Source organism: Centruroides vittatus, unplaced genomic scaffold, assembly GCF_030686945.1.
Source record: "Centruroides vittatus isolate TY-2023 unplaced genomic scaffold, ASM3068694v2 contig_2273, whole genome shotgun sequence".
Classification (NCBI taxonomy): Eukaryota; Metazoa; Arthropoda; class Arachnida; order Scorpiones; family Buthidae; genus Centruroides; species Centruroides vittatus.
In genome coordinates, this window is record NW_027121419.1 from 162113 (window position 1) to 185483 (window position 23371).

Consider the following 23371-nt stretch of genomic DNA (forward strand, 5'->3'; position numbering starts at 1 on the left):
GGCAAATAGAAAGAGAAATCGGAATTAACCCAAAGCATAAAATTTCTTCAATTTTATTTTTTGAGAAAGATCCTTCATTCTAACCACTAAGCCAGTGTTTCTCAAACTTTTTGGACCGCGACCCCCCTTCTGCTCTTAAAAATTTCAAAGGACCCCGAAGAATAAGTATGTGTCGAAAAACATCCCGGAGGGAGGGGGTTAGGCTCGTATTTAAATATTATTTATATGTGCAATTTATTTAAGTAAAAATTATTTTATATATTTTTTATTTTTATTATTTCTAAACATGAATCCATAGTAAATTTATAAAATATTTGAAAAAATTGATCTGGCATCAATTTTTCAGCGACCCCTCAAATATTTTTCACGACCCCCACTTTGAGAATCACTGCACTAAGCCACAACTGCTAACTCACTCTCGAAAATCATTTGGATAAAACGTCTACTTAAAGCAAAAATTTTCAAAAATTTATCGATTTTCGCGAGAATTGAACTCGCATTTTTCACCTTTACGTGAAAAATACTGAAATCCTTGCATTTTACCAATTGAGCTACTGCCCGTTGATTTCAATTTTCATTACAAACTGCTAAAACTCTATTTAAAGTATTAATAATTAGGTTAATGTTACCCGCGGTATCGAAGATGGCGACGGGGAAATTTTTTTCCCTAGATACTAAACAGCGACGGGCAAATTTATTAATTTGCATAATGCGACAGATAGTACGGATACGCCCCTAACGTTTAGATCACTCGGTATTCTACTACGAGATTATCTATTGTTAATCTGCTTCCAGATTATCACTCGATAATCTGATTCGAGATTACCAGAAACGCGGCCATCTCGAACGTAAGGGAAAAAAATTTCCCCGTCGCCGTCCAGTATCTAGGGAAAAAATTCCCCGTCGCCATTTCGATACCACAGGTAATATTAACCAATAATTAAGTTTAATTAATGAGTTAATATTTGAAAAGAACTGTATTAACATCAAGTGTCATCAACTACAAGTTTTAAAAAAATGTATTTGAACTTGAGTGGATGAATAAAAAGTGTTTTATTAACGATTGAAAATTTGAACACGATATATATATATATATATATAGGAAGAGTGTGAACTAATAGTAGGAATTTAATTAATGAAATGAAAATCTAGCCACGAGTTACGTAATTATCCCGGCTATTATGAGATTTTATCATAAAAACTGTTTATAGTATTAATTGTAATAAAATGGAAAAACGCTTAATTTTGAGGGTAGAGATGAGTTTTACAAAAAAACAAAAAAAAAAAGTTTTATTTGTTAATAAGTAGTAAAATCTTTATTAAGTCCGACCCCTATCTAGATATGACACATGATTCCTCCCCCTGTATCTCTTCATCCTTTCGATCTTTAACACCGAAATTTAATAACATCAATGCCCCTTTATACAAGCTACCGTGCCAAATTTCATTTCTTAATCATTACTCCATCCTGAGATATTAAACGAAATAGACCCGAACACAAACATACATACATATCTAAAAACCTTTTTCCGCTTTCTTGACTTTTTTGGGTTCAGGAGATCTCAAAACATGGAGATTTGCAAAAATTCAAAGGGTCAAATTTGATATGATTCCAATACTTTCCCGTGTTTAATTATTATGCCTGTACTAGTATACCCAATAAATATTAAACTTTTCCTTGTTATGTATACATAACAGCCGAGAAAATATAAGCAAAATAAGTATAAACTTGCTAATGCCAGAAACATACAGAAGCATCAATACGAGCAGTCCTCTAATTAAGAACTTAATCCGTTCGTAGCGGTTGTTCGCAAGTCAAACAGTTCGTAACTCGAAAAGACGATGTTTGGCGCAAAAACTCAAATACAACGTTGTTTTTACAATTATGTAATGTTTAGGCTACTTGAATAATGTTGAATTAAGATTGTTAAAGGGAAGTATAAATTCAAATCAATCACATGTACTGTACATTATTTATTAAAATTACTCATTTAAAACAACTACAAATGTACATATGTATGTACTGTGAACGTTTTTAACATGAAACTTGGCTGTACATAAAAAATAACCAACTGCACTTTAATAGTAAACAAATAACACTACACCCGATTGACACACGACTACAGTCCAAACTCAACTCAGAGCCTCTCACCTACCTCTCACGCTTAGAGTACCTAGATATCAGAGTAGCGACACACGAGTCATCGCCGCCATGTTCTGTCGATCGACTGCCATCACGTGGTCTATGGGTTTACATTAAAAAATAACGATTTTTTAGTTTAATAAAGCATTTTATTCGTAAAAATGTTTTATTATTAAACTAGACCACATGATGACAGTCGATCGACAGAACATGGCGGCGATGACTCGTGTGTCGCTACTCTGATATCAAGGTACTTTACTCACGCTCATGTTAACCCGCCGTCTGTCGGCTTTGTTCGTAACTTCGAAAGTTCGGAAGTCGAATGTTCATAAGTAGAGGACTGCCCGTATAAGAATACAGTACATTAACTGAGCAACCTTATTATTTCCCCATGGATAGATGCGAACTATTTAGGACTGACTTCAGGACCGTGCCGTGCTATGATGCAAAGAGGCGGCACCGTAAAGAGCCGGCATAAAAAACATTTAAGGGACGGCATTTCGAAGACGTGCATCATACTGAGAAAATCTACCGCACGATCCTGGCCGGCTTGTCCATTAACCTGGATTTACGTTCTTGCAGGAAGTATCTATAGCCTGTCTATGGAAAGAATCAACTTGAGAACGTGATGTTCCTTCAGCTAAAACAATCAGCACATTCCCTAATGATATCAGCACTTAATATGTCGAGCAATTTGCAAATTTTATTTTATTTTCTCTCACTAGATGGCATAACGACTTTTCCGTTAATTAATTATGTTAATATTTTATAGCATTCATACCAGAACGTGACGCTTTCATAATATTGTTTATAATGGTGGTTACGTGTTTAACAAACAAAGAAAAACCGGAAGTGACGTGCCACAACTAAGCGATCAATGGCTGACGCTCATTGGTTAATACCCAAGTCCATTCTTTCCTTACACAGACTGTAGCGTGTAAAAAAATGGCGTCTTAACACGACAACTTAAATTCACTTTAATTCCTAAATCCCTAATATTAGTATTAGACACGTAAAGAAAACCCGGAAAAACTCCACGCTACTGGCTTGAATCTACATTTTCTTTGAAATTTTTTCATTCTGAATTTTCGATTTAGCGCCATCGTTTGTTTGATTTGGCTCTAAAGTGTAATAATACTTAAGAAGCACTATATCGAGGTTTGACAGTACACATATATTCACACAAATTGTTTTGTTTTGATGAGATAAGACAGCTTAGCACGTGGGAAAGCTGCCAATGGTAAGGTTCTCATAGAGGACTTTTTATAGGAAATTGGCTTTTATTTAGGTACTAGACATGAAAATTTGGAAAATTCTATGTAGCTAGACACCATATAAATCTGTTTCCACTCAATTTTAACGTAATGTAATCTGAAACCCATATGGCGATAAGGAAAAAATGAACGCAATGCCTTCCGCTTATATATTAATTATATCTTATTTAAAAAATTCTACATGTATGTTGCATTCGGAACCAAATTCATTCCTAGCGTAGTCAAATTTGAGGACCAGAATTTCATCCCAAAAATTGACTGTACCTGTGGTGTGCTTAAACATGCGAAACACCCAAAAGGCATTCCCTTGGCAGGTCGTTACTGCACGCATTCCCTTATTCCATCAGTTCAGTCTTGATTAATAACGAATTAAATAATCTTCATGTCCCGAAAATTGTAACATTTTTTTATTAGATAAATCAGCAACGAGTTGCTCAACTTTCCCAGTAACATTTAAATACGAGAATTACTCTCTTTTTTTCTTGTTAGATCAAACATTTCTTTATACGGACGCGACGTTTCCACGTCTTTATACCAATGCACGTAATCATTTTATAAAATTCCTTTATAACGCGTTGTTTCGGCTTTTTCGGGTCCACATAAGGGTATACACGGAAACTTTAAAAACATATAATTGAGAACAGATTCATGCCATACGTCTTGAATTAGGCCCGACAGCTCAAGATTTCTATGTTTTAGGCAGAAAATTGAGACTAAAGGAATTGAAAATTCAGAAAAATTTCAGATTACTCAAAGAAAGAGAACGGAAAATTTATTGTTCGATCAAAAATATGTCTGATTTTTTATACATTTAAAGCAACGATTAAATTGTTGTATTTTCAATATTTTAATGACCAATTTATCATTTCAACATTTCGCCTCCGCAATAAATTATACAGTACGATCCAATAGCGATTAACAATAAATAATGATCTCTTGAAGTTATCCGTGTCATTTAAACTTATATAAATAAAATGTAATATTTTATTTATAAAAAATCTAAATTTTGTACAAATTATAAGAGTAAACGCCGACGACGTCATTCATGACGTCATTGTTACAACGCAATATTTAAACAATTCTTGTAAGATTAACAATGAAATAAAACAATTGTTTAACTCGTCCTCATCGAATCTTTTTTAAACAATTTCTGTCAATTAAAATCATTCAATTCTATATTCTATTGGAAAGATTAAAATAAAAAATAATAAGAAATAAGGAAAAAAACGAAATCCACAATAGAAATGAGGAATTCGAAAAATGCCAGTGAAAACAGAAATCAGAGAATTTCAATAAAGACGGAAACAAATTATTAACAAATTCGAACGGGATACGAAATTGGCAAATTCGAGAAAGGTCAGAATACAATTAATCACGTGAGTCATTTTATTTTACTTTACGGTTTAAGTAGAATGACATCCGGACGGGAGTCGGGACGCGCTATCGCCTCTCGCTGCGACTGAATGGGGACATATTCCCGACGGGAGTCGGGGCTCAACATCGACCCTCGCTGCGTTGAACGGGGCGATGTTCCGATGGGAGTCGGGACGCGCTATCGCCTCTCGCTGCGACTGAATGGGGACATATTCCCGACGGGAGTCGGGGCTCAACATCGACCCTCGCTGCGTTGAACGGGGCGATGTTCCGACGGGAGTCGGGACGCGCTATCGCCTCTCGCTGCGACTGAATGGGGACATATTCTTGAATAATTCTTGGGTTCGACAACCGGAATTCGATCTTAGCTCTTCCAGAACGGTAAGTTGACTCTTTAACAGCTTCGGTATAAACTTTAACAGAATAATTCAAATAATCTTATTTTATGAATTATTCTGTCTAAGTTTATATTAAAGATACATATACATGTGTTACTGCAGTGTATTTAATCAAAAATTTATATTATTGATGCCAAAGATATGGCCTGACAAATTGTAACATATTCAGAATTACAATTTCTGGATACGAATGAAATATGTTTTAAGACAATTCGAAATGCACAATCACTTTTCATGACGGCCATGTGTGCTGTTTAAATTGAAAAACTTATGTGAGTATCTGAATTATGGATATACAGTATATTTGCCATGACGTCATAGTTGTCGTCTTTTTGTCAACTGCCTAACGACTAACTGTCAACTTTCGATATGAGAATGTATCCTCCGTTTAGTTCTCAGACGCAGTTTTCATCACCTTCGCCCTAAAGTGCATCGAAAGGAAAACAATACTACTAGAGTTCGGGCAGTGGCCGCTCGGATCGCCTCTCGCCCAGTAACAAACTTTACTTGGTGCGCTATCTTTCCTTGTGTTTTTGTGCCGGTTTCCGTAGAGTATCGATATCGACACCGGTATTAACACTGCGGCTTACGCCTGCCAACAACGCCGTTACCGAAATCGTCGTTAGTGCCAGAACGCCAGGACTAAGACGCTCGTTATTAGGTCCAGAAACGTCGCCCTCCGCCCGATGGATTCACCGAACATCCTTTCAACAAGGTATTTATCGCCACGCGAACTCTCTTGTAAGCTCTCTCTCTCGTAATCGCGTCATTAGTTCCCTTTTCCCTTGATGATGTACATAAATCATGCTCAAAATAAATATACGTTATGTTTTAGTTAAAGTGGCCTCTGTTATTTCCGGGGCATTGTCTCGTCCTCCATCCCGAATCCGATCGCCCTAAACGCGACCGCTCGCGCGTCCGTTCGTGGAACCGCCGCAGCTTCCGTGTCAGCTGAGACACGGTGGTGTCAGTCCTGACGTGACACCAAAGAGGTGCCGACCCCCGGTCACACTTACCATGATTGGCTAGTGTTCTGATCTGTAACACGCGTTCCGATTGGTCCTTACGAGTCGGCCACCGACATAATCGTACTCAGTGTGAATGCTTTTACTACTAGTCGGTCGGTCGAGTCGGTCATAGTGTGAAACAGCCCTTACACGTGTGTAGCTTTCACCAGCTAAACCGGGTGAGGTTGATGCTCTGTAAAGCTCATGCGCCAATGCCCTCTGGCTGCTTTACACCATTCAGTTATTCTCGCCGTGGAAGCTGTCTCGTAAGCGCTTCCATTCCGCCACTAATGTTCGAATATACAATAGCAATCTTATCGTTTTTTTCACATGTAGTATAGAAATTTGTAATAAGATACATAATGCAGTTGTAATAAAATATTAATTTTAATTAATTCAAAGTACGTTAAAATATGAAAATTTATATTTTAGAAACTACAAGGGAAGGTCATTGGAAGGTGGAAGCGGCGCTTCCACCGCTTTCAATGACGGCACGCCACTGTAAAATAGGCAAATAAATATTTATAAATGTAATTAAGTGTAGTTATTTTAAATAAATACTTTAGTAAAGTCAACCAAATAATTAACTTCAGTTTTTGAAATATTTAAATTAGGTCCATGTTCATCCTACGAGATGGCGTCACACGAAACTTACTTTATTATATTTTTTTTTTTTACGAGAAACATAAAATATAATCATAAATAAATAATGTAATAAATACTTCTTTTAAAATTTAAAGTACAGTTATATTTATAACAGATGAATGCGATTAATTGAATCATTTACTTCGTAATACGTAAATTTACAAACGACAAATTAAAGACTCGCGATATTGTGTAGTACACGTTATACACTCGATGTACTGTACTGTACGTTATAATAATGTTTTAATGTATCCCGTACATTGTAAATTCATTACAAAATACGTTGAAATATATTCGATTTAACGGATTTTTAACAATAGAGAACACTTCTTTTCCCAATTAGTCCGTTAAATCGAAGGCTTACCTACCTACCGTACGTAACTCGAAAATGGCTACGAATTTAGCGATGAAAACAAATTGAATTGGAAATCTCTGTGATATAAAATATCATATGTCGTTTTATTTTCAAAATTTGATAATACAGTTCGGAATATTCCTGTAATATTTGTTATAGGCCTACCAATTGTAATTTTTAATTAGATGTAAGTTTGTGTCAGTGACCAGCTGAGCTCGTTAAAAGTATTCCTATCGGTATCTCTAGTCTAGCTACTGTTATTGATCGTGTACAGTACCTGCATTTGTACGTTCCCCGCACTGTTCGCGCATTGTACCTGTTTCTCTGCTGATCAATCAGCTGTTGATCTCCCCGTTGATCAAACAATCATTGATTCCTCCCCGTTAATCAAACAATCATTAATTCTTCCATGTTAATCAAACAATCATTGATTCCTCCCTATTGATCAAGAACTATTCATACTTCCCTGTTGATCAAACAGCTGTTAAAGCTTCCTGTTGATCAATCAGCTATTGATGTCGCCCTATTGCTTAAGCAGTTGTTGATTCCTACCTGTTGATCGCGCACTGTCTGTTGATCGATGCCCTGGCCAAGGTTACTTCTGTTGACATTAATCTCCCCGTCTCCTACGACAAATTCAACATCAAGACTCTCAAAATCATCCTCTGGCAGGATCTGCTTCTTACTTGGCAGCATGATTGGGACAACCGCAACCATCCTGTCACCCACAAATTCATTCCCTGCATCAGTAACTTTATGTCCTTCAATTGGTACAAACCAAGTCATTACATCACGCAGTTTCTCACCGGCCATGGCCGTTTTCAGTCTTATCTCTCCAGATTTGCTGGTGCGAACAACTCTACCTGCTCTCTTTGTGGTGTCAGTGACAGTAGTGTACATTACATCTATGACTGCCCCTTGCTCGAACTAGAACGCCATTTTCTAAGGACGACAATCGACTCCCATGGGCACAACTGGACCAACCATGACTCCTGCCTACGCGACAAAGACTTTTATGAAGCCTTCTTTAACCTCATCTCTATGTATTTCTGCCGCACCACTGTGAGTGGCTACTAGTTCTGCAGTGTAATCTACATGTATACTTTGTTTAGTCTGTCCTGTTCACGTCCCTTCTACCTGTAACCACAGGCTAGTCATGTATATATTGTATATTTTCATGGTTCTTTTGTATTTTATGTCTTTTATGTTTATGTACTGTTTTCATGTTCTGCTTATTAATTTTAGTCTTAGTTTAATTCTGCATTTATTCTCTTTGTTTTTTTCAACTCTTTTATTGTAACTTTTATTCATTGTACACCAACTGTTCAAATCCTGTACACCTGTTCTGTGCCAACACTTGGTTATGCGAAAGCGGCACCAAGTATATACTGTTTGTAGTATGTTTTATTTAATAAAAAAATCTGAAAATCTGAAAAAATCTGTCTGTTGATCGATCAGCTGTCGCTACCTTCATGTGTTTATCTATCGTTCTATTGATAATATACCTGTAATTTATTCCTGATACAATATGAATACAGAAGATCACTACTACAAAATGTAATAATTGCATATTCACTGATCATATTTCTCGCAGTCCTTTAGACTATATTTACCATCAAATTGTCTAATTAAACTTTATGACAATCAATAAACAATAATCTACAAGAGCTGATTATGGGTCCATTTAATTTATTATGATTAGTATAATTAATAAAAAAAAAACACTAAATAAATTATTTTTAAATTTAAAATTTTCTAAAATTTTTTAGTTTTTTTTTACTTAAAAAATATAACAACTGGCCCAAAAATTCAAAAAAATTACTGTTTTCACAGTATTTACAACAGAAGAAAATAGTACCGAAATCCACGATTTAGGACAGAATAAAGTCCTAAATTAAGGATTTTAGGACTATTTTCCTCTTAATCGTTTAATTAAATACTCATTTTTTTAAAATATTTGCTAACGTAAAACAACGCTATTTATATAAGAATAAACAGAGACAAACAAATTATACACACAAAATTAATTTACGACTGTTATTTTACGGTATAAATAAACGATTTTTGGAGCTATTTGGAGTATAAAAAAAATCGTTTTAATTTACTTCTACAGTTTCGTATTATAATAATTAAACCCTTTAAAGGGGTTTTCTCCGCATTAAAGTCTCGGATTCAGTGGGACTTGAGCCAACATCAGTTAAGTAGCCTATACATTTTATGTATAGAGTAGTCATGGCTGCTAATGGGGAAACACCAGACTATTGCGCCGATGTCGAAGCAGAAACATCTTTCGACGTTCAACTTTATATCTACGATTTAGCAAGGGGATTGAGAAAATCTTTAAAGGAACTACTATCAGGTAAGACGTGCATAAATGTATTGCAGGGTGGAAACTATTTTTAGACATAACTTGACTTATGCAGTCGCAATAATAATATTCAAAAATAAACTAATGACGTCGGATGGAATTTCGAATTGTAGTGTCGAAAATACGTACTTTAATTAAGTCTACCGTTGAATAAATTGAATTATCATCTGTAGTAGTGTTATAATTGTTATTTTTTCAGCCGTTCTATACGCCTCGTAACTAATTAGCATATTTTAAAAAATGTATTTTGTAAGTAAGTGCGCATCAAATATGTTATTTTAAATAAGTTGCAAAGTGTTTTTCAACCCAAATATTTGCCCTCTTTTCTAAAAAGAGTAATAGGGCATTGTCAACAATGTGCACGAGCACAGCCAGATGTGTCAGGTGATTGTCCTCTCTCTACTCTTTCAATGAATTACTCTTATCGTCCCTAATCAATTTGACACTGTTCCAACGATATTGCCGGCCATATTAATTAAAAATATAATTTATCCGTCAGGTAAAGAAATTCCTACAATATGGCACACGGGCATCGTAGCTTATGGAAGAGAATATTTTTTCTTATCGCCTGGAGTTGAAAGTTGCAGACCGGTAAGTGACCATTTTTTCTTTTTCATTTCTCACATAAAGATTTATCGGTTACACTACTTAATTTTCGAAATTTATAAGGATTTAATTAAGGAAAATAAACGTTTAAAATGTGATTTGTTTATACAGCGAACTGTTAAAGATGATTTATTTACGGTTCATTCAATACGTTCTTTACAGGGAGGGACTATTTTAGGAGAACCGGATCAAATCCTGACATTAGGTAAAACCGAACTCCCTTACAGTGTTTTCTTAGAGTATATTTTTGGATTGGGCGAATCGAATTATAGGTAAATCCATTATAGATACGTTTGTATGTTTAGAAATTTCTATCGAATTTTTAAATAATTTCTAAAAAAAAACATTTAGGCCGGGATGCTACGATTTTCAAACTCACAACTGTAATAATTTCACTCAAGAAGTAGCCATATTCTTGACGGGTAAACCAATTCCCGAAGATTTTCGAGAGATTCCCTCCGAGATACTTGATCCGTAAGTTATGAGATTTTTTTTTTCATTTCTTTTTTTTAATTTATAGGCGTTAAAAGCGGTGCATTTACCTCGACAGCCGTCAGTATTGTCGAGTGTAGAATTTTAACTTTCCAAATGCCACGTGACAGATGGAATTTTGGCTCTTATTCTGGGCCTCTTTCCGTTCATGTGATCTATATTTAACATATGACGTTGCTTTTTTATACACGGAAGGAGTGTATTTTTTAAATTATACTTTACCCTATATTATTTTATAAATAATTTTTGCTACATCACTCGTAAATTATGTGAATTTTTTTTTAAAGGAATTTGAAGCTAATTTCTGTAATTTAAAAAAAAAAAAATAAATAAAATACAGCGTGTAATTATAGATTTTAATAATAAAATAAATCATATAAAAATGAATTATTCCCCCCCCCCTGTATTTGTTTAAAATATACTTTTAAAGTAGACACGTCTGAGGAAACTTCAAAAAAATTAATAATAATAAATTATCTGTTGAATAATGACGTCAATTTTTCTCGTCTTGTCAAACTGTGACGTCACTCCCAACCGTAAGACATGTCTGGTTTAAATTTCGAAGTTGAGTCACATGCAGTTTATTTTAAGATATCTTTGAGAGTAGAGTCAGGAGTTAATAAGATAGAAAGATGCCACTTCACTGAGAACGTAAAAGTGTAAAGGTAAGTTTTGTTACAAAGATAAAAAAAAACAAAACAAAAAAATAACGTGGTACCCAAGAAAAAGGAGGTGGGGGAATACCCTTCGTTACACGGTTTAATTAATCAATCGGAAAATATGAAATAATTGCTTGTATATGTCGAAAAATGAACCAAATGCTTAAGCATTTTTGAATGAATCGGCAAATTTTTTTTGGCCTATTGCCTGTATTTGCATAGTCATACTCAATTGTCAACTTCACTTCGTTACAGTTTACTTACTTGTTACTTCATTTCTTAATATAATTCGTTTCGTAATACTACAGAAAAAGAAATAAATGGTGTGAACCATTTGTTAGCTAAGGTTCTCATAGTTTCCTATATAAACAAAGTTGCCGCTTTTGTATCCAATAGATGGATTCCCTTAGTTTTCTACATACACAGAATTGTTCCGTAAGTATATCTCGTAGTGTTCTATCAAATAATAGTCGTTCGTATAGTTCTGTATATAATCAACCTGGCTCTAATGGGCAGGCTCTCCATTAAAAAAAAACTGCTCCTTGTGATATCACAGAATGTATTATTTTCAGTTTGCTGACGTCAGTTGGCCTTATAGTAGTGTTTATTATTCAGTCCTTTAGGTGACAGCCTTAAAGAATACTTCAAAAAACTTAATCTTCGCGTAGAAGGATCGAAAGGATTGAGTTTTGGAGCTACAGCACGTGAAGTGGAGCGTATAAACAGAGAACAAGAAAGAGCTGATTCGGCATCCTCGTCTGCTACAGTCCAGAACGGCATCAATCACGAAATGGCGGAACAAGTGAACGTTGTAGAAGTACAGAACACGGAATCGCCTAAAGTAAAAGCTGAAAAACCTGCCGAAACACCACAAGTCAATGGACACAGTGAGAATGAACCGTCTGTAAAACAACAGGAGGAAAAAAATGATTCGCCATCTGCTCCCGTGGCGCAACAAACAGAAAATCCAGCTCCAGCTCAAGAAAACGAAGCTGCAGCATCATCAATAAAGGATAACGAAGATGCTTGCCCCTCGCAACCGGAAGCTGCTGCTCCCTTACAATCAGAAGAGGCAAAGCAAACACCGGAAGTAACACGGTGTACTTCGATTTCTTCGGATAATCAGGATGAATCGGTTCCTTCAACTCCCTACGTTTCTACGAGAAAATCCAGAAGATACGAAGATCCTCCTATTGTTTTCCAAGATGTAAATGTAAGTTTATAAACGATAAAACAACCTCTTTACGTGATACGATATTAGTAATGAACACATTACTCTCTTTAAGGGGAAGGAAGCAATCAACAAATTAAGTGAAATGATAGGAAGCCATTTAGGAGAAGAAGAAAAACAATGTTTAAAGGATCTTCAGGAATATCTATCAACTGATGGAGGAGCATGGGCTTTAGGTTCCAATCATCTAGACTTAATGGGTAAGTGTGTAAATTTTTATACGAATCGTTAATATTGTTTGCTATAATTAAATTTCTAGTGCGATAACTTAAATATATGATGACAATTTACGATAAACAAGCAATTTTATTATTGTTCAATTAGTGTAAATACAAAAGAAAAACCTTAAAAGACAATAAAATCTGTTTCCAAAACGAAATTCCTTGTTTAAAACACGATTATATAAACCATACCCGATGACATCACCCTTATATAACCAATTGGCACGATTCGTTTTTGAAATGTACCTTATAAGTCCAACGTTACCGAAATTCCTTATTTAACCCCCAATATAATTATTCTTGTGATATTTAAGGTCGATTGCTGAATGATAAAAACTTCTCTGCCGAAATTCCTGTTATTACATTGCATATGATGCAAGAAGCTGCATTGAAGGATGACGTTATTCTATTATTACACCAAGATCGAAAAGATCATCATATCATGAGTTATTTATATAAAATCGAGACTCTGACGCCAGAAGAACAAGAAGAAATTGCTAAATTGGTAAGCCGTGTCTTTCTTATTATTATTATTTTGTGTATTATTATTATTATTATAACAAAATTTCATAACTGGCAGATGTGCAATCTTTGCTTCTATCCCAATACCTTCGATTGGCTGATGTACATTTCTGAATGGCAAGAGGGTGGTTATCCTTGCAACAACAATAAAGTTACAGTTCGCGTGGCCGTTCACGCATTGCTCAGCGATACTCCAACATTGCAAGACAAAGGAGCAGCTCTTATGTATAATTTAGCACTGAAAGAGGTAACGAAATGCTCGTTTTTAACACGTTTATGGTGAAATTTCATTTTAATTAACTTAAAACTCTCATCGACAGCTGTTCGACGATACTGCAACAGAACTAGCAACAGCGATACTTCAGTATCTTCACGGTGACATCAAAGAAGAAACAGGTAATTCTAACACGTACAAAACGAAACGTCCCTAATCTCATCCTAATTAATCGCTATTTTTAATATATTTTTAAAGCTTTCTGGTGCTTGACAGCATTGCTACGATTCATATACATCAGTTACAATGACGTAAGTAATCTTTTTATATATGTATTTGTAACAATAAAGCATTGTGTATTTAGATAAATGTGGTATTATAGGTACCTGCTCTGGTAAAGATGTTGGGACCAGATTTAAAGAAATTTCTCAAAATGTCTGCGAGAGTTGACGAAATTTTAGAACAGATATTTTTCAAACTGAACGTCAATATTTCCACTTAAAAATATATATTATTTTGCCATAAAAATACATAAATATGATCATCTTGATCATTTCTTTTTTTCCAAAATGGATACGAGCTGCACTTTGTAAAAAAAAAAAAAAAAAATAAGATGAATTTTATCCAGTTAAATATGGATAATAATCAGTAAAGTATTGCTCTTTTGTAACTGTTTATTTAGATATTATTATTATTATTATTGTCATATTTTCAACATTTTTTTTTATCTTGTAAGAAACCTTTTTTATATACATAAAAAAGTATGGATTGTTTAAAACGTGTACAAAATTCAACGCTGATGCTTATGTAAATATATTGTCCTCGATATAACCCATAAATTAGACCTTAATTAATTAAATATATTCAAATTTGTATAATAAAATTTACAACTAATCCATAATTTATAGCCATAGCTTCTCAATAAATAAAAATTCAAATCCGTTCTGTTTACTGTTTTAAAAAATGCTTTTAATTGTTTATAAAAATCATAATATATAAATAAAAAAAAATACCCTGGTTTGTCAAGCTGTAGAGTTTAATTTCCTTAAACTTTGATTGTAATTCGAAGTTCCAAAAAATTCTTCGATGGTGTAATCGAAGAGTTCGAAATCCAGTTTATACAATGAATACAATTTGCTTAGTTCTTCGGCGGTTAAATTGTAAAAATAATTTCGATTGGTGAATCGATCTTCCTTTTTTACCTTAAATGGTAAATAGTCGATGTCTAATTTACGCGAAACCTGCCAAAAATCTTCTTGGGCGCTCTCCAGTTTGCCTATGAAATCGTATTGCACTAAACACGGCTCGCATCTGCTCCAATAAAATGCCCAATGGTTATCGTAATGAGAAGGATTCGTTTCTAATAAATACCTTGTAAATTCTCGGAACGTAGGCTTTGAATTATCGTCTAATTTGTCACTCGAACGATACTTCTTCATTATCTGCAATAACGATTTTTCGTATGTAAATTGAATAAGGAGAAATTAAAATAATAATTAAAAAAAAAAAAAAATGCAAGGATTGTAGACGTGAATTCCTCCCTAGACCAGTAGAAAAGAGACTAAAGCCGAAAACGGGGGAGTGTAAAGGACCCCACAATGTAACGGCGACAGCATTATCATTGGAAATAAATCTTTACAGGGGCACCAACGAGGTAAAAGACCTTCGGGAAGGCCATTTGTCAGATGGGAGGATGAAGATCACTCGCATCCTTCCTGAACTATCTGGAGAAGAGGGATGCTACTAACACGAGCTCCAGTGGGTGATCACATGACTATTATATGAAAATAAACTTCTTATCGGTTTTTTTTTCGTCTCATTGTTGTGTGAATTACGATAAGAAATGATGCGAGGAAGGTAGTTAAATGTACAAAAAGAAATGTAGAAGTAAAGAATGTAAGTAAATGTAGAGCTGCAGGGGGGAAAAAATGTGTGAAAAGAATGTTTAGAAATGCAGAACTAGGAATTTTTTCTGAAGTTTTTTACGTAAAATTAGTCAAGAATGCAGGTAATATTCATCTTAAAATGTAAAAATTCTTTTTGAAAAATAAAAAATACTTACAGGATCCCAATATTTTTCATAAAAATACAATTTCTCCTTTCTAGATTTTTCAGCTTTATCTCTAAAAGCAGAAACCAATCTATCGAAGGGATGACGTACAAACATAACTTTATAATATCTTCTTAAAATATATTTAGGATATAATAATGGCGATATCCTCTTGAAAACTTCATTAGCTTCCGAATGAAATGCGGAACTGTTCGTGGAAACTGAGAAATTATGAGGAAGAGACGAAATATTATAAAATAACTGCTTAATGAACGTAGATGCCACCTGGAAATAGAAATTTAAGTTAATGTATTGTTTTTTTTTTTAAATTAGGATGAGTATTTAAATTGTTTACAACGGTACCTTTGGAATGAAGCAGAAGTAGAACAGGTTATCATCGTCGACTAAAACGGGACATTGTTTGGTCGTACACGACGTTCTCTTGTCGTTTTTTAACCTATTTGATGTGGCCTTTTTAAATATTCTATAATAAGGTATGCTGTATTTATCACAGACTTCGTTAACTCGATCCAATCTGGATTCGTATATATCGGATGGTAGAGATGAATCTAATGTTGTAGGAATTGCCTTGATAGAACGTAGAAAAGTATTTTAAAAAAATAAATATAATAATAATTAATATAATGTAAAAAATTACAGAAGTCTCGGTTAAATATTCAAATTTTATTTTTTAAAAATTAAATAAATTTAATCCAAAAGGGGCGTAATTGAGATGCCATATTTTACACCGTGTCACGTTGAGACAAAAGAGGTCACACGGGAAGCGAATTTATAATCGAGTGAACCTTATTTTCCTTTTTTTAAATGTATTTCCTCTTAGAACAGCAATTATCAACAAGTGGTACGGGTACACAAGAAGGATTTCCAAGTCTATACACATAAAGCTCGGGAGGGTACGCGAGTGAAAAAAGGTTGAAAAGGGTAAAAAATTACTCTTTAAATGTCGTTTTTTCTACTCTAATCGACCTATTTGGAAGGAGGATTGGTTATTTTAACTATAAAACTGGTATAAAAAGTGTATTTTATACGTTAAAATTAAAAAAACTTCTATCTTAATTACGATGGTTTATGAAAGAACATTAATGTAGATAACTTACAAACAATTCTCACGTTCTCAGTGACAGGAAACGTAATCAATTCGATTCTTATTGTATAGTCACACTATAGTCGAACAATAGAATAGAAACATTATACGCGACAACAGTCGAAACACGAGAATCACGAATGACTCCATCCGTTTGTATTTTACAAGTCAAGAGAGTTAGTCCGAGTTATTTATTTAGTAAAAAAAAAAAACTTTCAATCCTCAAATTGTCTAACAACAGCTTGCCACCTATCTTAAATTATATTTTACCATAAAATACACTAAAACATAAGAATACCTTACCGCTTACTTGAGTGTTAAGAGTAATTCTTACTTTGGTAGATGAATAGGTGTGGGAAATGTTCTTAAATTTTGGCCCTTTTGTGGGTGTGGGTAGGAAAAGGTAGATAATCCAAGTAGCTATGGCAATTAGCAATATGCTAGAACACAAACATTTTATCCAGTGCCTCTTGTGTTGAGTGGACAACATAACAAAAAGCGCCTATTAAGCCCTACATTCGAGTAATAACTGATACAAGATCCAAGGTCAGTGGAGTTCTTATGACGTGGTCGATGCATACGTACCCTGTACATCATAAAACCTGTTGTGGGTTTACGGAAAAGACGACAATATATATATATATATATATATACACCTAGCATTAAGAACCTATTTTTTCTAATTTTAAAACGTGAAAAATCCCTTAATTCTATTGTAGTTTGAGTGAAGAGACGTGTGAAGGGTGTAAAAAATTTGATTTTTTCTTATCAACTAATTAAATTTTACACGAAAAAATGGTGTTAAATATATCTGTAGATAGTTTCGAAATTATAATATTGTTGCTTTTGGCTACAGAACTGAATGAAAATTTAAAAAAACCGATTTTTTTTCCCCTCCCCTTAAAGAATTTTGGCTTTGTGTCAGGATTATATTTAATATTTAAAAGGAATTCTTAATTTTTCACTCGTTTTATCTTTTACAAATTAAATAAACGCTTGTAACAATTAATACACGTAATAAATTTATTTATTTTCCAAAGTGTATCTTTAATTCGTTATGAATTGTATCTATACCATTATTAATGATTTGGGTGATAAATCAGGACCGTCGAGAAGGGAAAAGATGGGGATTTTTCTCCAATCCTAGGGAAAATTTAGGTGCCCGTAATGGTTCCTACCTCCATCAGTAAAGATTGATTGAGATAGGGGAGGATAATTCGTCAGTATTTTATTTTATTTTAAATAAGTGTCGTTTAAAACGAAACGTTTTATTATAGGCCGTAGAAACAATGCAAGACACATCATCTAAATAACTCGCGTAATTAATTGTTTTTATATCACGTGATGAGAGACTGCCCAACTGTGTCTAGTTCGGTGTTTCCCAACGGAACAAAATCCTTCTTTTGTGGACGAAAATAGACTTTTGACAGGAGTAAAGAGTAATTTCTGGTGCTAAATTTTGGTTGCAGACCAAAGCAATTTTGTTAACTGCTTGAGCGATTTTTCCTTTAAGTTCAAAACACCAGAAGAAAGACGTGAATCACTAGAATGTTCTTTAAATTATTAGAAATAATTTGTGAATTATCTGTTATTTTGTATTCCAATGAATCCATCGCTAGTATTTTACGGTATCCAAAAATATGTGAATAGTCACTATTTATATATAAACAATCAACATTTATCAAAGACATATTAAAAAAAAAAAAAAAAAAAAAAAATTCCAGCAACGAGTTGCTTAACTTTCTCGGCAAAATTTGGTGGCGCCATCTGTTATCATACTTTTTTAAAAAGCACTTTTTATATTTTTAACTATTATAAAATAGCAAAAAGGTTAATTTTCGGAATAGGAATGGGTTTTATAAAAATTGTAAATGCTAATAACGAGTAAAATCGTCATTAAGTCCGACCCTATTAGAGATACACACGACTCCCTTTATCCCTCCACCCTCTCGACCTTTAACAACCAAAATTTGATAGCATCAATCCCCCTAATAGACAAACCTATCTGCAAAATTTCAGAAACTTTTGACAAAAAGCACGGGAGTTATTAAGCTTCAAGAACGGTGAACAAAATGGTGACCCCCTCCGTACACGGATCTTCTGTTATATATAACAGCCGGGAAAGTAAAAGTCTCCTAATTAATGTTCGTCACAAAAAACGCCTTAATTACGAGGCCATAAATCTGAAATATTAAATAGTATTTTCTCTGCAATATTATAGAATAACAAATATTGAATATTGCGTATTAACAGATCAATTAATGTATTAGTTAAATGGAATTTGAAAATAAAAGATGGACCTCGTCTATATAGATTTATGGATAGGGATGGTTTATCTTTAGCGTAGTTACTAGTAAAAAATGTCGCGTAGTCTGTGGTAAATGCCACTCGTCAATATAAATGTCCTTTGTCTATTCTTCGAAGATAAATGTTTGACTCATCAAAAGTTTTATCCTTGATGATGCGATAATATCTACGCAGCAGAAAATGCCTGCCAGCTAAATAAGTGACAGTACAAAGTCACCAAAAAGTTGAAATATTCTATTTAAAAAGGAGCGTGTAAGACAAATGACAATGTTGATGAATAGAATATCTGTGATTATTCACGAAGACACTGGAATGATACCAAGGACAAAGAAGAGACAGTACTACAATGAGACAGGCGAATACCTGACAGATAAAAATCACACAAATCCCAATAATTTGCAGTCGTAAATTCCTAATTCTCTAACAAAAAATTAGACAAGTTGCAAACTTGGCAGTTTCCTTTAACCTTGACAGAATAACTAGCATTCGTTTTTTTTTTTTTTTTTTTTTTTTTCTTTTTGCCATTAGGAATAATGTAATTTCGGTGGTAAATTTAGTTATATTTGAATAATCGATGAATTGATCCTGGACGGAAACGAACAAACATTTAAAGAATAGATTTACAAATTAAAAAATAAATTCAATTTAAATATCTTAAATCATTTAATAAAGTGTGGATACTGGTATACGTGTATTCTAACACGTACGTATTTTATAAATCTAAACAATTAAATAGCGACAATTTTCCTTAGAATATCCTCCAAGCAGGTACTGTACTCCCATGTATTAACTTCCATGTATTGATTCTCCTTTTGATTATGAATCCCATGTATTGATTCCAATTTATTCCATCTACCCTGCTCCCCCGAATTTACGGTTTTATGATTGTTTCAGTTACACATTACTACTCTGTGATAGTCACGAATACAATAACATGAAAGTATCAATTAACATCATATTAAACACGTAGAATTTTGTTAGAAAAGATGTTAAGTTACTTGAAGAATGCTATTTCCGTACGTGCTATTTTAAAGTAGATTGTCGAGTAATTGAAAAAAACACAAGAGAAAAAAGTGTACAATATGCGATTTCATAGTATTGGACTGTGAAGAAAACACGTGTTTTATGAATTTAAAACAAGATGCTGTGTCAAAAACAATCTAGGAAAGTAGTAATAAATTAAAGCAATAAATTTTCTACTTTCAACTATGTACACTAAGAAAATTGCATTATTATTATTTTTATAATATAATATAATTAACAATAACACAGTTACAGTTATGTGCCGCTTAACGAAGAGGACCTATACGATTATAATGGAGCTGAAAAACTTCGTACTCACCTGTACCTCTTCTGTGTTAACATACGCAAATACTTATTGTGTTATAATTGTATTCTTTATAATTTATATAAACAGAAGTCTATATCACATTTGTAGGGCCCAAAGCTAAACATGTTGCAGCTTAGGGCCTCGTGTTATGAGTCTATTGCTTAGGGCAGTGGTTTGTGTAAAAAATTAGAGAAATATGTATATATTTAATTATAAATAGCTGTGTCCCATAATAATTGCTATTCTGTAAACTATAGAGAATCCAATAATTTATCATCGGTGTAAGTTATAACTAAAGGGTTTATTCTCAGTTTTACTTTTCCGGTTCTTTTATCTATAACAGAGGAAATATATGGCGATCGGTCGAAAATTTACTTAAACTTGTTACTGGAATTTTTGTAAAGCCTTTTTATGAAAACAACGGCAATGCTGCACTCACTTCCGGAACTTTGCCTTTAAACTGAGATCTCTCTACGCAGTCAGAAAAATGATCACTCTATTCGAAGAAAGTGAATAAGGGATTCAACCCACTCTCAAGCGGATTAACCCCAGGTTTAATCTATCACTTCACAAGTCATTGAAAACGTTGCCATATCTGTTCTTGAACAGCCAATGAATAATGTTGCAGGCTCCAGTAGGGCATAAACAATATCACTGCAATTAAATTATCCTTTGACACTGTGTTGAAAGTACTGAGAAACTTCCTACGCTGTCATCTATGCAGTGGTGATATTCGAAATATTTAACAAGGGGTTCGCTAGCAGAAAATTTTTCCCTGACAATCACCGACAAACGAAATGGAAGTTTTGGCTAGAAATAAATACAATACCTTTTCTTGCAACCATATATCTAACAATCAGTGGCGTATTTAGAACGTAACGAGCCATGGGAGAAGGCCAGGTAACAATAGTATTTTAGGGCTGTCGACCTTTTTTTTTTTTTTCAAGACAGAGAAATTCTTTACCGCAATATGGCGCTTCTAGAAATAGGCACATGTCATCATCTCTCGAGATACATTATACTTTTTCTTTCGCTGTCCATAGCCCGACACGTGTTCCACAGCCATCTTGTCTCGCGCGCGTGGCATTCTGGGATCTCTCTTATGACTGGATCTACTTTCAAGAACACTCTTGAATCGATCGCGATTAAACCTCGATTAAAACGGTCGAGAGAGATCGCACCAAGACATACTCCCTGACCTTGTTCACAATCTAGATTGAAATGCTCGGTGCAAACGGGGTATAAGGCCCTAGTTTGGTAGTATTACAGAGTATAATACGCATATTTTAATATATTTTTTGAAAAAAACAAACCCACTGAGAAATGTTCCGTGTGTTTAACAAGTTCGGGAAACTGAAAATTTTAACAACGGGTTCGGCCGAACCTGTGCGAACCCGCCGAATATCACCACTGCATCTATGTAAGATGAACCATCGACTGACTTTTCCATTGATCTTCTTTGTCACAACAGGATATATGTATCGCGCTCATAAAGCCACGACACAGCCACTTCATTCTGTCAAGGAAGGTCCTGTGAAGCGACGAGGCACCTTAGTGAAACAACGAACACTCGCAACTGTTGTATTTGGGCCACGAAAAACCCTCAAATTTTCTGTGATTACTCGTGCATTTCCTACCGCCTGCCCATCTCTTTTTCCGGATAACCACACTTTTTAAGTGTTTCCACAACCAAAAATCACAAGGATGAACGCTTGTATTTTTTTTTATTGTGGAGACACTTTAAAAAGTGGTTTATCGACGAGACGACATTTTTTCAAATTTGGCAGTCTCAGTCTCGAAAGAAAGTATCACACACTGCATTTGAGAAGCATCACAGCGGCTCAATTATTATCAATTATTACATCATCCGGCCGACAGGCGGTTAAGATGCCAACTTACTGCTCTAAAGGGCGCAGGATCCAAAATAGCTGCATGTCTCTTAGTAAATTAGAAGAGTACAACATTATCTAAGAATATGATTTATGTATTTCCATAAATGCAAACACACTGACTTGGCAATGTATCTATAAAATTACAAGTGTAAGTTTATAATAAATGCCAACGTAAACACAGCTTTCTTCTGGTAACACGTGACTAAAAATAGCTTTCTGATCTCTTTAGTTAACAAGTAGACGTTTGATGATTTCATAACTGCGTGATAAAACAATTAATGTGATTGGCTGCTATCTCAACTCTATTTTTAAATAGCTCAAATTATTTAATATCTTATTTATAATTTATGAACTGTGGAAAATTAATTACAACGCGATAATATTAAATTGTATAATTTAAAAATAATAAATTATTTTCATACATCATTATGATATTTTTTGAACTATATTTATAATAATTATATGCCATATTTATCCTCTAGAGGGCTTCTGTTTTGGCCGACATCGCTATTCGGCGAAAGCTACGTCATCAAAGATCTTGATTCGTAATTGTCTGTGACGTCATAAAAGGTAAAGGCAAATAGATAAAATTAAAAAGAAAAGTTTTATTATTGTACTGCTTACAAACAGAAAATTAGAAAATTTATTTTAATTCTGTTTTCTATAAATTTCATTAATTATTTTTTTCTAGATTAACGAGTAAATCAGTAAGTTGGCAACATAATAAAAATTTTAATGTAATTAAACAATTTCACGCTAGAGGGACGGGTGAAAATTTCAACATAAACGAACCTAACTCGAATATTCGAAGTTTTATTCACGGTAACTACAAAAGACAGTTTACGTCGGTTATTTGGTACAAAATTCTTATTTCTGTGTATTTATAAGTGAATGAATGAATATCTTGAATTGAAGAAGAGGAACTGCAATTAACGAAACATGCCTATTACTTACGTTGGTCGAAGCACAAATTGTGTAGGAAAACCTCTTTTTCATATTCTTTTGAATCTTAAGAATTATGGAATTGGAAGAATGTTCATTAGAGGATCCTTGAAACGTTACGCGGAACCTACTTACTATGTAATCAGAAGAGTACATCCAATAATGGATGAAGTAAGTATATTGTGTACAGTGCTTTACTTTAAGCTTCTGAATGAGACAGTGGCGCCCCCAGGTGT

At 34.0% G+C, this 23371-nt stretch overlaps 3 protein-coding genes across 5 annotated transcripts in view; 2 read left to right on the forward strand and 1 right to left on the reverse strand.

Annotated features, from left to right (window-relative positions):
* The window catches only part of mRpS34 (mitochondrial ribosomal protein S34), a 38561-nt gene that overhangs the window by 10015 nt on the left and 5175 nt on the right, over positions 1–23371 (forward strand). Inside the window, exon 2 of the mRNA XM_067265527.1 lies at positions 23002–23306. Within this exon, the coding sequence (XP_067121628.1) occupies positions 23133–23306 (174 nt within the window). The 5' untranslated portion in view covers positions 23002–23132. The remainder of the gene's footprint in view (positions 1–23001; positions 23307–23371) is intronic.
* Positions 9368–14451, forward strand: LOC136971024 (uncharacterized). Its single transcript, XM_067265514.1, has 11 exons — positions 9368–9555; positions 10064–10155; positions 10333–10442; positions 10522–10644; positions 11937–12534; positions 12608–12752; positions 13088–13278; positions 13354–13542; positions 13616–13691; positions 13768–13820; positions 13892–14451. The coding sequence occupies exons 1-11, from the start codon at positions 9414–9416 to the stop codon at positions 14009–14011; spliced, it is 1839 nt and encodes a 612-aa protein (XP_067121615.1). The 5' UTR covers positions 9368–9413; the 3' UTR covers positions 14012–14451.
* On the reverse strand, positions 14523–17262 carry LOC136971025 (carbohydrate sulfotransferase 11-like). Of its 3 annotated transcripts, none has more exons than XM_067265515.1 (4): positions 16963–17262; positions 15923–16147; positions 15572–15844; positions 14523–14951 (listed from the first exon to the last, which is right to left on the reverse strand). In XM_067265515.1, the coding sequence occupies exons 1-4, from the start codon at positions 17152–17154 to the stop codon at positions 14532–14534; spliced, it is 1110 nt and encodes a 369-aa protein (XP_067121616.1). In that variant the 5' UTR covers positions 17155–17262; the 3' UTR covers positions 14523–14531. The 3 variants fall into 3 exon arrangements, with proteins under 3 accessions (XP_067121616.1, XP_067121617.1, XP_067121618.1); XM_067265516.1 differs by having other exon boundaries at positions 16975–17261; XM_067265517.1 differs by having other exon boundaries at positions 16999–17259.

Excerpts from the sequence above, each read along its gene's own strand:
- LOC136971025 (XM_067265515.1), bottom strand. The coding sequence starts at position 17,154 with ATGTTGTCCACTCAACACAAGAGGCACTGGATAAAATGTTTGTGTTCT. Across the intron at positions 16,148-16,962 it reads ACACTCAAGTAAGCGGTAAG|GCAATTCCTACAACATTAGA; the intron begins GTATTCTTATGT and ends CGTTCTATCAAG. Across the intron at positions 14,952-15,571 it reads ATGAAAAATATTGGGATCCT|ATAATGAAGAAGTATCGTTC; the intron begins GTAAGTATTTTT and ends TCGTTATTGCAG.
- LOC136971024 (XM_067265514.1), top strand. The coding sequence starts at position 9,414 with ATGTATAGAGTAGTCATGGCTGCTAATGGGGAAACACCAGACTATTGC. Across the intron at positions 12,535-12,607 it reads TTGTTTTCCAAGATGTAAAT|GGGAAGGAAGCAATCAACAA; the intron begins GTAAGTTTATAA and ends ACTCTCTTTAAG. Across the intron at positions 13,821-13,891 it reads TATACATCAGTTACAATGAC|GTACCTGCTCTGGTAAAGAT; the intron begins GTAAGTAATCTT and ends GTGGTATTATAG.